General features: G+C 53.8%; 1 protein-coding gene across 1 annotated transcript; it reads left to right on the top strand.

Annotated features, from left to right (window-relative positions):
* Positions 1–12,534: 12,534 nt before the first annotated feature.
* Positions 12,535–15,229, top strand: LOC114903876 (myosin-7-like; the record flags this gene model as incomplete). The annotated part of the gene is made up of 5 exons (XM_029237128.1): positions 12,535–12,580; positions 13,778–13,830; positions 14,257–14,465; positions 14,724–14,867; positions 15,158–15,229. Coding segments are annotated over exons 3-5 (417 nt in total), but the record flags the coding sequence as incomplete, so codon positions are not given.
* Between the last annotated feature and the right edge of the window lie 2 nt (positions 15,230–15,231).

Here is a 15,231-nt window from a genome sequence, read left to right as displayed (position 1 = left end):
ATAATCCTTAAGTCAAGTATATGGGGTGGGTATTACCATCCACATTTTACAGTTAAGACTGTGGTTTAGTGCTGGGATTCAAAAATAGTTCTTCCTGGACCTGTCCTCTTTTCTCTACATGAGTGCTTCTCCAATTTTAATGTGCATTAAATCACCTGGCAGGGGTCTTGTTAAAATGCAGATTCTGTTAAAATGCAGAAAGGTAACTCAGGCCTGGGTTGGGGCCTGAGATTCTGCATTCCTCATAAACTCCCACTGATGAGGATATATCAGTCCACGGATCATACTTTGAGTCACAAGACTCTGCACGATACTTCACTTTTTTCTCAGAGAGGTTAAGTAACTCACCTAGGTCACACAGCTAGTCCATAAGCCAGGGTTTTTGATCACAGGCCTATTTGATGTCAAAACCTATGCTCTTAGTCATTAAGATATACTGTCTCCCTCTATTTGAAGGAAACAGGGCCCCCCGCTTCCAGTCTGGGGCTTAAGGGAAAAAATCTAATCCCTGAGAAGTAGACAGGCACCAGAGAAACTAAGAGGGTTACCAAGACAGGGCTTCTGGCAGAGGGAACGAAACCAGGGCTCAGTTACCAGACTGTGGCACAGGGTGGGGCCCAAGTCTTAGGAACAAGATAGAAGCTGCATTTCCAGAACTACAGCACAGAAGCAAGGGTGACTTGATGATGACACTCCAAAGGTGGGCAATAGCTTGTTCTATCCCTCCTGCCTGGAGCCTGAAATGGGGCCAGAGCCTGGGGCAGGACTGATCCTGCCAGTGTGACAAGGTCACATGGGAGAGGAGAGAAAGATCATAGGGGTGGGAGCCACACCACCTTCACACCCTCCTCCCTGGGATCCCTGGCACTGCCCAGAGAGGCTAGGCCTTCCTAGGGCTCACCAGCATCCTTTGGGGCTGCTGACCCCATCCCCTGCACTCTCCCTTTCTACCTTCTCTTCTCTTGATTTCAAGCCCTCCTCCCACCTCAATCCTCTACATACCAACTCCCTGTTTGAATGACAGGATGGTTCCATATTTCAGGCCCCTATCCTATTGACCTTGTTCTATCAGGATCCATAGCAATTACCTTAAATTTTTCTTTCTTTTTTCCATCACCTTAAATTTTGCCTTGTTCTCTTTGAATGCCCAGGGTATAGGTATCTGGGAAGTGGCAGAAACCAGGGACGCTTAGTACTGGCTACATCTGGGGTCTTCAGTGGGGAGTGGGGGGCCCACAGGAGTAGCACAGAGCAGGGTGAGAATCAGGTGCGGGGTATTTCAGATGCTTCTGGACTTATGCTTCCACAGCAGGAATCTGGCCATCCATGTTACACCAGCTGTCAGCTCAGGAGCTGCATCAGAGTCATCAACTATATTAGGATCTTGGTCAGAACTTTTGATTGACTTCTGGCTAAAGGTCAGCAAAGGACAGGTACAAATGTGACCTAAAGGATAAATTACAGAGCCCCAAACAGAAAAATGACCAGATAAATTTCTGAGCATGAAAAATGTGACAATTCAGAATTGGTTTTGCAAAATAAATTAGCAGACATCTTTATGTCAGTGTTAGGGTTGTGCAGAGACAGATATAACCTCTGCTGTATTAGGATAATTTCCCATGGCCCCAAAGCCCACCACATACCTCCTGCACTTCTGCCCCCAGGCAGAGTCCCTCTGTCCAAGTGACCCCTCTTCCAAGAGGAGGATGTCCAGGGACAAAGACAAGCTGAGACAAAAGGGGGATGTTTGTTGGCATTCCTTACATATCCTCCTGAGCCTCTTGGATTCATTCTCATTTGGGTTCTTTTTTTTTTTTTTTTTGCAGTACGCGGGCCTCTCACTGCTGTGGCCTCTACCATTGCGGAGCACAGGCTCCGGACGCGCAGGCTCAGCGGCCATGGCTCACGGGCCCAGCCATTCCGCGGCACATGGGATCTCCCCGGACCAGGGCATGAGCCAGTGTCCCCTGCATCGGCAGGCGGACTCTCAACCACTGCGCCACCAGGGAAGCCCCATTTGGGTTCTTTTTTAAGAACTAATTACTGTTTAGCCTCTGGAGACTCTAGTAATCATCCAAATGCAAGTTACTTGAGGAGGGACCTCTGGTAAACCTCCAAAACTACAAACATTTCATCTTTGTGTATCCCAGTAAAAAAAAAAAAATCCCAAGCATGTATTTTATACATACATATAAAAGTGTATCTGGATGGACACTCTCCAACTATTAACCATGGCTGCCTTTGCAGAATGGGACTGTGAATAGTGGAAGAAGCTTTACCTCACTTGCCTTGTAGAAGATATATTGTTTGAATTTTTAAAGTAGCAAGCATACTTTTATAATATGGGAGGAAGGAAAGAAAGAGGAAGGGAAGGAGGAAGAAAGAACGATTTGAGAGAGAGAAGAAAAGTAGAAAGACAAAAAAAGAGGGAGGGAGTGAGGGAGGAAGGAAGGAAGGGGAGAAGGAAGTGGGGGAGGAAGGGCGAGAAAGAGAAAGAAAAAGGAACAGAAAGAGAAGCCTCCTCCACTCTCTCCCTGAATAAGATCCAGGGAATCTCATCTATGTCCCTATCCTGCAGGAGCAATTGGAGCCCTCATAGGAAAGAGAACAGCAGCTGTTCACCTTCTTTGGTACATTATTCATCATGCATTTATTTTGTTTAGATTCATCAGAGTTGAAAGAGCTCAAGATAAAAATATACATAATAACTTCTGGCCATTTAAAATATCAAAACAATGAAAAATATTTAAAGAGGCTAGAGGCAAGAGGGAGGGCAAGGGGAAAACAGAAAAAGAACAAGAAAGAAACAGCAGTTTCAAGTAAATAGCAACAAATACCAGTGTGCCTAAAAATCCTGGAGGCTGCTGCTCCCTGTTAAGCCATGACAGCCTTGTTCCCTGGAGGCTGGGCCAAAAAGGTCGACATAGAAGCCTTTGTCGCCCTTATTTCCTCCGGATGGACACAGCTTTGGACAGTGGCCATGGATGGCTTTGCTCAAGATCCAGCCCTTTCAGGACCCACCTCCAGCTTACCTTCCGCAGAAACCTTCCCTCATCGCCCTCTCCCCTCAATGCCCTGCCTCTTCATTCCTGCATTTATGGACTCAAATTTTCTGTTATTATACCCATGTTAAGTGTTGCCACTCCAGACCTGTGATCATGTTGGCCGTGTGTTCATTGATCTGAAAACTCTGAGGACAAAGGGGCCTCTGACCTGCCTCTTTACCCCCTCGGAGTCTAGGTGCTGCCTGGTCCACAGAGGGTGTGCAGTGACCTTCCTGTCCCCTTCCCTCCACCTCTCCACGCTCTTCTCCAGTGACAGTGCCAGAAGCCAGGAGGACCCTGGTTAGCAGATGACCATGCAGGCACGTCTGTCTAATTCTAGCCAAGGGCATGGGGGAAGGGACAGAGCCCAGGGCCCTGTGGCCTCTTCTCTGAGAGGACGCAGGGCTAAGAATAGGACGGGAGATTAGGGAGGAATTTGAACTGCATTGTTATCTCACAGGAATGGCGTTCATTTGGGAGTGTCTCTTTTCCAAGCTCTTCCAAGAGCCGCCCCACCTCCTCCCCTGCCCTGTGTCTCTGTAGGGGTGCCCACCACTGTTCTCTCACCACTTCTTTCTCTTCTCTTTCCATCTGCTCTTCTCTGCAAACGCCCATCCATTCCCGTTCCCTCCTCCCGTCCCCCGTTCCTCTCCAGCCCCATCCTAATTCCTCATCCCCTTTCTTCCTAAGTTCCTACCCCTTCACCTATTTTCCCTACTTCTCTGCCTAGATCTGCTTCCTTCCACCAGTTTCCGCAAGTCCTTCCCACTTACCTTTCCCCCTGCTTCTGTCTCCCTCCTGGCCCCTTTGCCCACCACCTCTCCTCACTCCTCACTCTCTCCAGCTTCACGTGCCAGATTTGTTTTCCAGGCTGGTGGCCTCTGACTCCCCTTTCCTAACACTTTTGGACCAGTGTCTTGTCCACTCCTCCCTCTGTCCTGCTGCTGTGTCCCCTCCCTCAAAGCTGAGCTGGACAAGCACAAGTAGCAGAGATTGAGGTGGGCTGACAGCCTCTACTCCCCTAACTACTAGAAACCATCAGCACTACACACCAGGCAAAGGGATACCTCTGAGGACGAGACCCAGGCCATGCAGGCCATAGGGGATACCTCCCGCAGCCCAGCCAGAGCTATTCTTAGGAACCCAGTACCACAAAAGGGCCTTTTGCTTTGTGTCACACCACCCCCATGGAGCTGCTCTTGGCAGCCGAGGCTGTAATCTTAGAGACAAGGGTCCCAGACATGGGAGGCTGGGCTGGAAACTGCCCCCTGCCCTGACTTCTCAGAGCATAAAGGCTCTGTCCTTGGGGCAAGGTCATCTCCCACCACAATGCACAGACACCCAGCTACACAGCTCTGCCGCTCTTTCTGCAGTCTTGGTCTGTTCACAGCTGAACCTCAGCTCTGCCATCTCACCCCTTACTCCTCTGCTGTATCTCCTGGTCCCCACGCACCCTTTCCTGGTTCTTCCCCACTCCCAGCAAACCAACTCCCTTCCCATCTTACTGCCTCCCCATTCTTCCTGCTCAATATGGGTCAGGCTTTTTTTATCTAGTCAGTCCATAGCTCTTTAATTTAGGCTCTTCTTTCCTTGCTGCAGGTGGGGAAGCTAAGACCCCGGCTCCGGTCTCTTGAGACCTTGAGGACTGTGACCAGCTCTCAATCCCTAGTCTGGTCCATGGATCCGAGGTGAGCTGGCAGTCAGGTTGCCTGCTGCCCCTGAAAAAGCTCCCCTGGGAGAAAACAGCAGCCAGCTCCCCGGCTCCTTTGTTCCAAATCAGACCCAGGGAGTTTGCTTAGCACCCCTGCCCCATGACAGGAAGGACCTGCGTGATGTATGTATGTATCTCTTTGTGTTCTTAATCAGTTTCTAATATTTGTGTAGAACTTTGGGGCATATGTGGCAGAGGACGGGTATCAAAGTCCTGCACTAAAACTCAGGCTTGCAAACCCAGCAACAGGAATGCTGCCCCGCACTGCAGTGCAGGCAGATCAGAGAAGAACCGGCCTCCACCTTCCATCCTCTTGGAACACCAGCGAGAGCCCTGCTCCAGGAGACCAGCCGTTCTCCCACGGCGGGTTATGGGTTGGGACAGGCAGAGGTACCTGGGTCGTCAAACCAGGAACATCATCTTTCCAGGTGCAATAAACATACTCAGGCATAAGGAAGCAGAAGAAGCTGAACCACGGGTGCTACTCATGTTTCCAGATCACTCCGTAGGGCTACTCTCTGCCCTCCAGCCCTAGGCTAGTGCTTATACCGTGGAACACAGGAGGCCTCAGTCGGTGAGGGCCACAGGATGACAGCACGGCTGCCCCCGTGCTGTGCTGTGAGCTCCCTGCGTGCATCTCTGGGAATGAGGAGCGAGCCAGCTGAGTCTACTCCCGTTTGCAAGCCCACTTTATGGAGGCAGTCACCTCAGCCCTCCAAGTATTCCCAAACCACCCCTCCAGCTGCCCAAAAGAGAGAAGGAATAAGAAACTAGAACCAGAAAATGTAAAAGGGACTGGAGAACAAAACAAGGGCATCTTTTATCACCCCTTCTTCACAAGTGCAGGACTGCCCGATTTTTTTTTTTTTTTTTTTTGCAGTACGAGGGCCTCTCACTGTTGTGGCCTCTCCCGTTGCGGAGCACAGGCTCCGGACGCGCAGGCTCAGCAGCCACGGCTCACGGGCCCAGCTGCTCCGCGGCATGTGAGATCCTCCCGGACCAGGGCACAAACCCGTGTCCCCTGCATTGGCAGGCGGACTCTCAACCACTGCGCCACCAGGGAAGCCCAGGACTGCCCGATTTTTAAAACAAAGCAAATCGTGTTACTAGGCCCTCTTCCCCTTCTAGTTGCTGTCTAATCTCTCAACTCACTGCCAAGCTCCTCAAATGCAGGGGTCACACCCACTGCCTCCACTTCCTGGCCACTCATCCTTTTCTTAATACCTTGCTGCAGCCTGGCTCTGCCCTGTGACCGCGGAAGGTGCTTTGCTCCAAGATCACCCGAGTTCCTCCTCTCTGCCACCCTGACATTCAGTCTGTCTTTGGCATCTGACGCTATGGCCACCTGCTCCTCTTGAAGAACTTCTTCTGGCTTTTAGGAAACTGCCCTTTTCTCGTGCTCCTCGGTGCTCTTTGAGTCGCCTTCTCCAGGCTCTCCGATCTCATGGCCAATCCCCCGAGGCAGTCAGTCTCATGTACCAGCCCTGCCCGCCAGTCCCATTAATTCCAACTTCCTACAGGGATGCAGACCATCTTCATCAGATGCCCCACTGTGACCTCCAACTCCCCTGAACCAAACACATTGTCCTCTTCCTGCCCACCTAAGAGCTTGTTCCCTTTTGCTGCTACCCCCATCCTTGCCAACATCGCACAGTCATGAGTCTGCCTTCCTCATCTCCTGCGTCCAGTCTGTCAGCAAGGCATTTTATTTCTACCTGAGAAATCCTTCCAGCCTCGCCCTTTCCCCTTTGCATCTGCTGGCCCTGCTGTTCTCCTGACCTTGATCGTTACCCTACCCTCCTCTCCAATCTCACCGCCTCCAGCCTCTTCTCCCTCAAAGTGCCCAGTAATGCCTGTGCTGGGCCCTCAAACTCTGCTGTCATGACATCACAGTGACTGCTCCCAGGTCTACAGAGCTTTAGTCATTCTTCGCTGCCTCTAGGACACTGTCCGTTTTGCTGGTCTGGGACACATGGCAGAGTCAGCAGAAAGCACCCTGGAGTAAGACAGAATGGGGCTTGAATCCCAGCACTACACTTCCTGCTTGATTTTTTTAAAAATAAATTTATTCATTTATTTATTTTTGGCTGCGTTGGGTCTTTGTTGCTGCGCGTGGGCTTTCTCTAGCTGTGGCGAGGCGAGCGGGGGCTACTCTTCTTTGCGTTGTGCGGGCTTCTCACTGCGGTGCCTTCTCTTGTTGCAGAGCATGGGCTCTAGGCACACGGGCTTCAGTAGTCATGGCACGCGGGCTCAGTAGTTGTGGCTCGCAGGATCTAGAGTACAGGCTCAGTAGTTGTGGCGCACAGGCTTAGTTGGTCCGCAGCATGTGGTATCTTCCCGAACCAGGGCTTGAACCCATGTCCCCTGCATTAGCAGGCAGACTCTTAACCACTGCACCACCAGGGAAGTCCCTCTGCTTTATCTTGAACAAACCTCTTAGCTCTCTGGACCCCATTGCTGAACCATAAAATACAATTTAATTGATTGGCAAATGTGAGCGTTAAGGGAGATGATATGCATCAAACACCGGGCATGGTGCTTGGCACAGATAGGCACTCCACGTACGAACAGCCCTTTCCCCTCTTCTACAACGTGAGCCCAACTGAAATCTCCAGAGCCCAGAGTCTGGCCAGGCGTATGTCCTCTGAGTCCTTACTACCTCACCACGCCATTCCCCTACCATGCCTTTGGTCATGCTGGGATTCCCACTACCTGGACCACATCCCTGCTCCCAGTGCTTCTCAAAGTCCTACCTTCCCTTCAAGCCCCACCTAGAAACCTTTGTTCCAGCTCACACTGAACAAGAGTTTCTCTGCCTTGGGGTCGTCCTGGATGTGGACCACACTGTGTAGCACTGAGCCATCCTCACTTGGTTTCCAGTGTGCTACCTGTGGCTTCCTGATGGGAATGCCTGAGTCAGAGGCCATGTGATCTTCCTGTGGCCCCCACAGACCTGGGCATGCAGCAGTCTCAGCAAGGTGCCTGATTAAGTGACTGACTGGGACCCAGATGGAGGGTGGAAGGAAGAATGAGACAGGCTGGCAGCTGGAAGAGAGGCATTCCTGGCGAGTTCATCAAACACTAATGCTCTGTCTTGAGACTGGCTACAGATACGGCTCTGTCTCTGTACCATAGGTGTTTTGCGGAGATGTATACATACTCATGTATGTGTAAAGTGTGTAGGCACATGTGCTCATGGCCACTCACCTGAATTTATGGTAGGAGTAGAGGTGGGGAGACAGGCGATGGTACCAGGGAGACTTGCTTAAGAAAAGGGGGTCTCTGACTAACAAAAATAGAGAACCCCTTCTCCCCTTGGGGAGGGGCAGCCGATTACTCAACCTCTTGGTTCCTCACTGAGCAATTACCAGCCACTCCTATTAAATCCCATGGTCTCTCTATATCCTGGGCTGATCCAGGCGTGGCAGCCAGGATACTGCCCCAGGGGTGCCTGTGAACAGAGCAGAGGTCCTCGGGTGGCGGAGCCGGGGACCTGGGCTGGGCCCCCAGCTAGAGCCCAACACAGAGAGAGCAGTGTGCAGGGCTCCAGGTCTAACACCGAAGTGCCCAGATGACTCCAGGTTGCGGGTTTTCAGTTTGCCCGATTATTTCATAGCACAATACCCTGGCCATTCTCCTTCCGGAGGTTCCTAGGCCCTCTACATGCTAAGTCTGGCTCAAGCCCAGGGATGGTTAGAACTGCTGAAGGAACCTCGGTCAGTCGCCTCGCTGAGGGCCTCAGTTTTATCTGCACCCCTCCACACCCCAACTCCCATTCCCTAGGGCCAGCCCAGCTCCATTAGGCAGCTCCACCCAGGATCACTAAGAGCTTCAGGCCTGGACACACACACAAAATCTAACCGACAGTTTGTTCTAATGGTCAAGCAGCTTCCACCTCAGGGCCTCTGGTCCCGTCAGGTGTCCTTGGCCAATGTCACCACTTAGTCTGGGTGACTCCTGGTGGGACTCAGCACAGTGGTCTGTCAGTCATGCAGTGGTGTCTCTCCCGGCCTCAGGGCTGGGTTGTGGGCCTGGACTTGGTCATGCTGCTCCCAAGGGCAGCCACAATCTAGGCGAAAGAGACCATTGGCCTGCTGCATCTCTGACCTACCTTGGCCCAGACCATCCCCTGAACCAAGTGGACTTAGTGGGACTGAGGGAGATGTGGGGCACAGAACCTATGGCAGGGAAACCACCTTACCTGCCTGCAGTCAGGTCTGTGTTCCTAATGCCCAAAGCTGTCGTTTAATATGTCCAGGGACATACGGTGTGTTGGAACCTTTATCCGTGCAAAGCTCCAATGGCCTCAACTGCCCGTGACTATCCCCGTGCTACAGATGATGGTACTGACCCAGGGAGGTTCCATGACTCACATCAACCACACAGCCGGGAAATGGAGGGGCTGGGCCTCTGTAACCGACTCCAAAGCTTGCCAGGTTGCCCCTCGAATGCTCTCTGAGGCCTCCAGCCTAGATCCAGACTAGTCACACCCCCCCCAAGCCTCTCTTTTAGTGAGTTGTGCCCCTCTAAACACTCCCTGAAGGCAAGATCTACCTTCCCCAGCACCCCAAACTAAACTGGGCCAGCCCCATCCCCCCAGGCCCCTCCGTCCAGCTGTCCGCTGTCTATCGGAAAGCAGAGACTGGACAAGGGAGTGGGGGCAGAGCGCAGGGGGTCAAAGATTTGGAAGCCAGCAGGAAGACAAAAGAATGACAAGAAGGAACAGCTGTTTCTAAAGGGAAACCTGAGACAGGCACAAAGCTCAGGCCCTAAGCCCAGGCTCGTGTGGAGCCAGGGTAGGGATCCCCCCAAGGTCAGGGACTCTGGGGGCAGGCAGATAGGAGTGTTGGGCCCACTCCAGGGTGGGTCCCCTCTCCCATGTGCACAAACAACCCGTGCCTCCTTCCTCTTCCTGGGCCAAGACCCCTGCCTCTTTCTACCCCTCTCCTGCTCCCAACCCTTTGGGTTTGGGGGCTCCTTTCTGATTTCCCTCTTTTCATGCTGAGGTCTCCTCTGACTTGTCCTAGTGCACCCCTCCTCCTCTCATTCCTGGTAGTAATTTTAGCAACTTTTCCTCTGAACTCCCGCTGGCATGTTCACAGCAAATGGCCCCTGTTTGGGCCTGACACTTGATCAGGGTGGTGACAGAGCCCAGACAAAGCAGTCACAATGCTGGGGAGGGGAGAGCAGGGGAGACAGATTACCTTCCTTCCACTCCAGGCCTTATTTGGTCTACCTTGGTGAAGCGGCCCTCCCTCGGGCCCCTCTTTATTTATAGCATTTCGCTCTGCTCTCCTTTGTCTTGTCTGCTATCACTCCAGTACACTCTGTACTCTCCCCACACACCCGCCACACGAGGGGCCCCTGGCCCCCCGCTCCTCCCACCACGAACGGGCATGTGAGCAAAGGCACTGGCTCTAACCTCAGGCCTGGATTTCACTTCTACAAACAGTTGAAGAGAGCTGTCTGGAGGAAGGATCTTTGTGTTGGTCACTGTTAGATGCTTATTGACTAGAACAATGTCTGGCACATCGCTGTTCCGTAAATACTCGTTGAATGAAGGGATCAGCAAAGCTGCTCAGTCTTCAAACTGTAGCGAGCTGAAGGAAGAGAATCATGATGGAGTCAAGAGTAGGTGCCGGAGGGCTGGAGAAACAGTGGGGATCTTTAGGACCTCAGACCCTCCAGTCTGTCTCCAAATTGGGGCACTGGGGCAGAGAGCCTAGAGGCAGACAGGCGAGTGCTATTCTGAAGTGGGGTGTGGAGAACAGTAACACCATAATACCTCAAACCCAACGGGAGGGAAACAAAGTACGATTGATTTACTATTACTAACTGTAGAAAAGGCTTTCCAGTTCCACGCCACAGAGGCTGGTCCATGATGAAGATACTGCCTTTGAAACGGCTCAGCTATCTCCCAAACACTCTTTGTGCATCTCAATTGCCTGCATCTATGTCTGAGCCCTGGGAAACCAGGGAGGGGCCGCAACTTTAGCTTGGAAAGATGGAGGGGTGGATGAAAAGAGATTTTGCCCTTCATCACCAGTCCTGAGGTCCCTACCAGTGGACCTAATCGCTCAGCACCTGGCAGGGCCTGGTCGAGAACCCCCAGAATTTGATCTGCTGAGCAGGGCCTGTGGGGACTACCCAGCAGCTGCATACCTTGACACTGTGGAGCTGCGGCTGCATTGGACGTGCAGCCCCTGCGGTTCATGGTCCGCCCCCCACTTGCCTGCTCCCTGCCCCTAATGCTGCTCAGCACCCTCACACTGTGTCTTGGTTACCAAGCAGCCCTCACCGAGGCCCCCACCTGGATTGGCCCTACCCTGCTGCACCGCCCCCCCCCCCCACCTTCAAAGTGTACCTGTGCTGCACCCCACCCCCCAGCCTGCAGCTCTCCTTCCAAGCAGACAGCTAATCAGACGGAGTTACCCACGTGCTCTGAAGAGCTGTGATTGGGAAGGAGGGGGAATTTCAAACCAAACCACGCAGTGGTTGCCTGGACACGGAGCCAGCGAAGCTTGCACACCCGGTTGCCGGAGGAGTGGCATCGGCTACGTTCTGTGCTCACAGGCTGAGCCCCAGCTCCCTTTCCTCCCCTCCTCTGTGGCTTCTCCTCAGGCCCCCAGGGAAGTGGGAGATCTTTCCTGTCCCTCTGCCCAACTTGCCAGAATACCAATCTCACCAGAGCCGGAGAGATATCACCCCACAGAACACAAGAGGGGTGTGGGCAGGCACAGCTGTCTTGGTTAGGCATCTCCTTCTAGATCAGGGCAGCTGTATTATCTATGGCCCTGGGCTAGGGCATTATGTACCTGTGCGCAGAGCTAGGAAAACGGGCAAAAGGCTCCAAACTAGGACCATCAGGCAGCCGGGTCCTGCCCTCCGCGCACAGTGGGTCCTCGAGTTCTTGGACTCCCAGCCCTCCTTCCCAGGCCTCCCTCCACAGGCTGGGCTCCATCTCCATCTGCTGAGCTCCTCTCCACTGCCCTTGAATCTTGCTGCCCTGACTGGCTGCGTGACCTTAAAGAAGGCATTTCCTCTCTCCATAAAGTGAAGGACTTGGACCCATCACTAAGACCTGTCTGGCTCTGAAGCTTGGTGACCTCAACACATTGCCCAGCCATCCAAAGAAATCAGTGCCTGAGCCAGAGTCCCCATCTCTAAGCTCCCTGGTCGTCGTTCTTGCCATTTGGCTGGGAAACCTCCTTCTAGCTGCCCCCATCTAGCCCCTACCCTGGGCCCAACTCTGCCCTACCCCTCTGCTGCTGACACTCAGCCCCGTCCCATCTCACAGTTGGATGCAGGACCCAGGCCAAGGAGTAGGAAGGACACTGTGCAAGAGGAACCAGGCTGGTCCTGGGGGCAGGGGCCCTGAGGGCAGCAGTGTCAGGGGCCAGGAGAGCACGGAGTCGGGGGAGATGGGGAGCAGAGGGCCAGGGCCCTGCCTGCCTGAGGTCATGGTGGTCGTGGTCAGTTCCCTCTCCTGCCAGCTGTGGAATGTGAGGCCTGGCCTGGGAGATATTTTGGCTGTACTTGGAGCCATCCCCGCCCCCTGGAATCAGACCCTGCTCACTCCGTGCCATAACAATGACAACCACTTCCAATTGTTTCCTAGCTGGAGGGGGCGGGGAGGGGAGCACGGTTTGGGAAGGGGGGGGAGCCTGGGGGAAATGCTTCCAGTGACAACAGTCCTTTCTAAATCTGGCTGGGGACTGGGTGCAGGTGGGGGTGGGGGTGCCCTGCTGCCCCATATATACAGCCCCTGACCAGGTCACTTCCACAGCTCTCTCCTGCACTCTGTCTTCTTTCTTGCTGCTCTCAGGTAAGAGCGTAGAGCTGGGGGCCTTTCTCTGGGAAAAGGGGCCCCAGGTTTCAGAAGGAGCTCCCTAGGAACAGCAAACTGTATGCAGGGCTTCATGCAGAGTACCAGGTCCGGTCACTGAGCACACATGGGAAGGTCTAAACATGCATGTATGTGCCAGGGGAGCGGGGGGCTCCTGTGTTACAGGGGGAGGTGTGTGTATCTGAGTATGTGGGACCGGAATGCACAAGAGGGGTGTGTGTGTGTGTGTGTGTGTGTGCGCGCGCGCACGTGTGTGGTGTCTGAATGCATGGTGAGGGAGGCTATGTACCTCACTGCCTAAGACACAGAAATATCAACTGGGAGACATGTTTACGATCAGGCCCGAGGACAGGTAGGTCCATCTGGGGGAGGGGCAAGAGGATGGCGGAGGACGATTATTTAGGAAGTGTGCGCATAAATGCTAGGCTTGCGATGTGTAACTACCCACGTCCATGCACGTGGAGGGGCTCGTGTGCACAACTAGGAGTCGAGCCCACTGCCGTGTGTGTGCCCCCTGCAAAAGTTGTCCCCAGGCACAGGCACGTGGCGTGGCTATTCCTGTCTTCGTACCCTTGACACTGTACTTGTGCTGTATATATACTGAATGTGCACATCTGTTGTGGAGAGCGCTCGGCTGTACCATGGGTCTGTCTACGAGAAGAGACCCACAGCGGCTCCTCTCTGACAGTGTTCACCACAACTGACGATAAAACGGGGACAGGAAGGATGAGAACTGGCTTTGGAGTCCTGAGACTGGGGTTCAAGTCCTGGCTCCACCACTTATTGTTACATGTTCTTGGACAAGCAAGCCGGTTAACCTAGATTTCCTCCTCTGTAGAATGGGGTGAGGACTGAGTAGGAGCACGTGCATAAAAGTGCTCTGTAGGCTGTAAAGCCCCAAAATGTGACCACTGGTTGTACATCAGGTGGCTCAAAAAGGCAAGCTTCACTAGATGGGGGTAGGCAAGGGTGGGGCCATCTGCCAGGAGTGAGGAGTGAGGGGCTCATTGAGTTGACATCAGGAACCTGGGCGGGGAAAGCAAGAGAGAGGACAGGACCAGAGAAGCCACCACCACCGCCCACCCACGTTCATGCCTGAGACGGAGGGAAGATGAAGGGCGGGGCCAGGGTGAGGCAGGGAAGTAGTCCTCACCAGCCAGCCTTCCTTCTCTCCAGGCCCCAGCCAGCTTGAGCCCCTTTCCTCTCGAAGGCACATTCGAGAAGCCAAGGTAAGGAGAGCTGAAGATGGGGGGATCTGGGAAGACACACAACTCTAGTTTCTGCCTTGCCTTGGGAGCATGGCTTGGTGGCCAGGAGTTCTTACCTGTGACTAGTGAGGGAGCCAGGGAGGGATGAGGCTCAGAGACGGGTACAGTGGGTATAGTTAGCTTCCTGCTCGCAGAAGCCGGGGACACTCCTCCCTCCTCTAGGAGACCCCCAGCCAGGACAGAAGTTAGCCTCCCCGCTCTGCCCCGACAGGTTTGCTAGGGAGTTCTCAGGCTAGAGGATGAGCTCAAGGAACGAGGGACTCTCGGTGACCCCTCCTGAGCCCTGAGCACAGTGCTAGGCTTCGGGGCTCCTGCTGAAGGGGAGAGTACCGAGAGGGGAGGGGAGTGGATGGGAGGGCAGCCAGCTCCTTTTCCCTCCCGCTGCAGGCGCAGCCATGGGGGATGCAGAGATGTCTGCGTTTGGGGAGGCCGCCCCCTATCTGCGCAAGTCGGAGAAGGAGCGGCTGGAAGCCCAGACCAGGCCTTTCGACCTCAAGAAGGATGTCTTCGTGCCTGATGACAAACAGGAGTTCGTCAAGGCCAAGATTACGTCTCGAGAGGGTGGCAAAGTCACCGCCGAGACAGAGTATGGCAAGGTAGGTGGCAGGGCCGGTGTGAGAGGCCACCATAGATGCCCCCCACACCTGGGTGGCCAGAGAGGGGTGCCACCAGGATTGCCCTTCCTCTGGGTAGGGACCTACTCCCTCCAAATAGTCCTTCTCATCTCCAGCATCCGGTCTTTCTTCTCTGGGACCCTGGGTCCTTATCTCATGAGCATCATCGTCCTGTAAGTTGCCCAAATCCTATCCCTGCTGAGGGGGCTGACAACAGGGCCTGCACATGGGCTGTTGCAGACGGTGACCGTGAAGGAGGACCAGGTGTTGCAGCAGAACCCACCCAAGTTCGACAAGATCGAGGACATGGCCATGCTGACCTTCCTGCACGAGCCCGCGGTGCTCTACAACCTCAAGGAGCGCTACTCAGCCTGGATGATCTACGTGAGTGCACCCCGGGACATCCCTCTGAATCTAGTGGCTTCCTACTCCATGTATTTCCACCTCCTGGAGTCCCGAGAGTTTCTGTCTTTTGTGCCCAGGCAGTATTGCACTCTGTCCCAATCCTTGCATCCTTGGTGCAATTCTAATACCCTGAGGGCTGGGATTCCTCAGATTGAGCACGTTCATACGTTTTCCTTTCTCTTCCTCTCCTAAGACCTTTCTGTAACTCCGAAAACTGCCAACCCTCCCCCTTCATCACTGGCAACTCACTCCTCGTTTTCCTCCCCTAGACCTACTCGGGCCTCTTCTGCGTCACCATCAACCCCTACAAGTGGCTGCCGGTGTACAACGCCGAGGTGGTGGC

Source organism: Monodon monoceros, unplaced genomic scaffold (assembly GCF_005190385.1).
Source record: "Monodon monoceros isolate NGI ecotype Baffin Bay Population unplaced genomic scaffold, NGI_Narwhal_1 Super_Scaffold_21, whole genome shotgun sequence".
In the NCBI taxonomy this organism is placed as follows: Eukaryota; Metazoa; Chordata; class Mammalia; order Artiodactyla; family Monodontidae; genus Monodon; species Monodon monoceros.
Note: the sequence above shows the minus strand (reverse complement) of the source record. Positions and strands in the feature narration are given on the sequence as shown.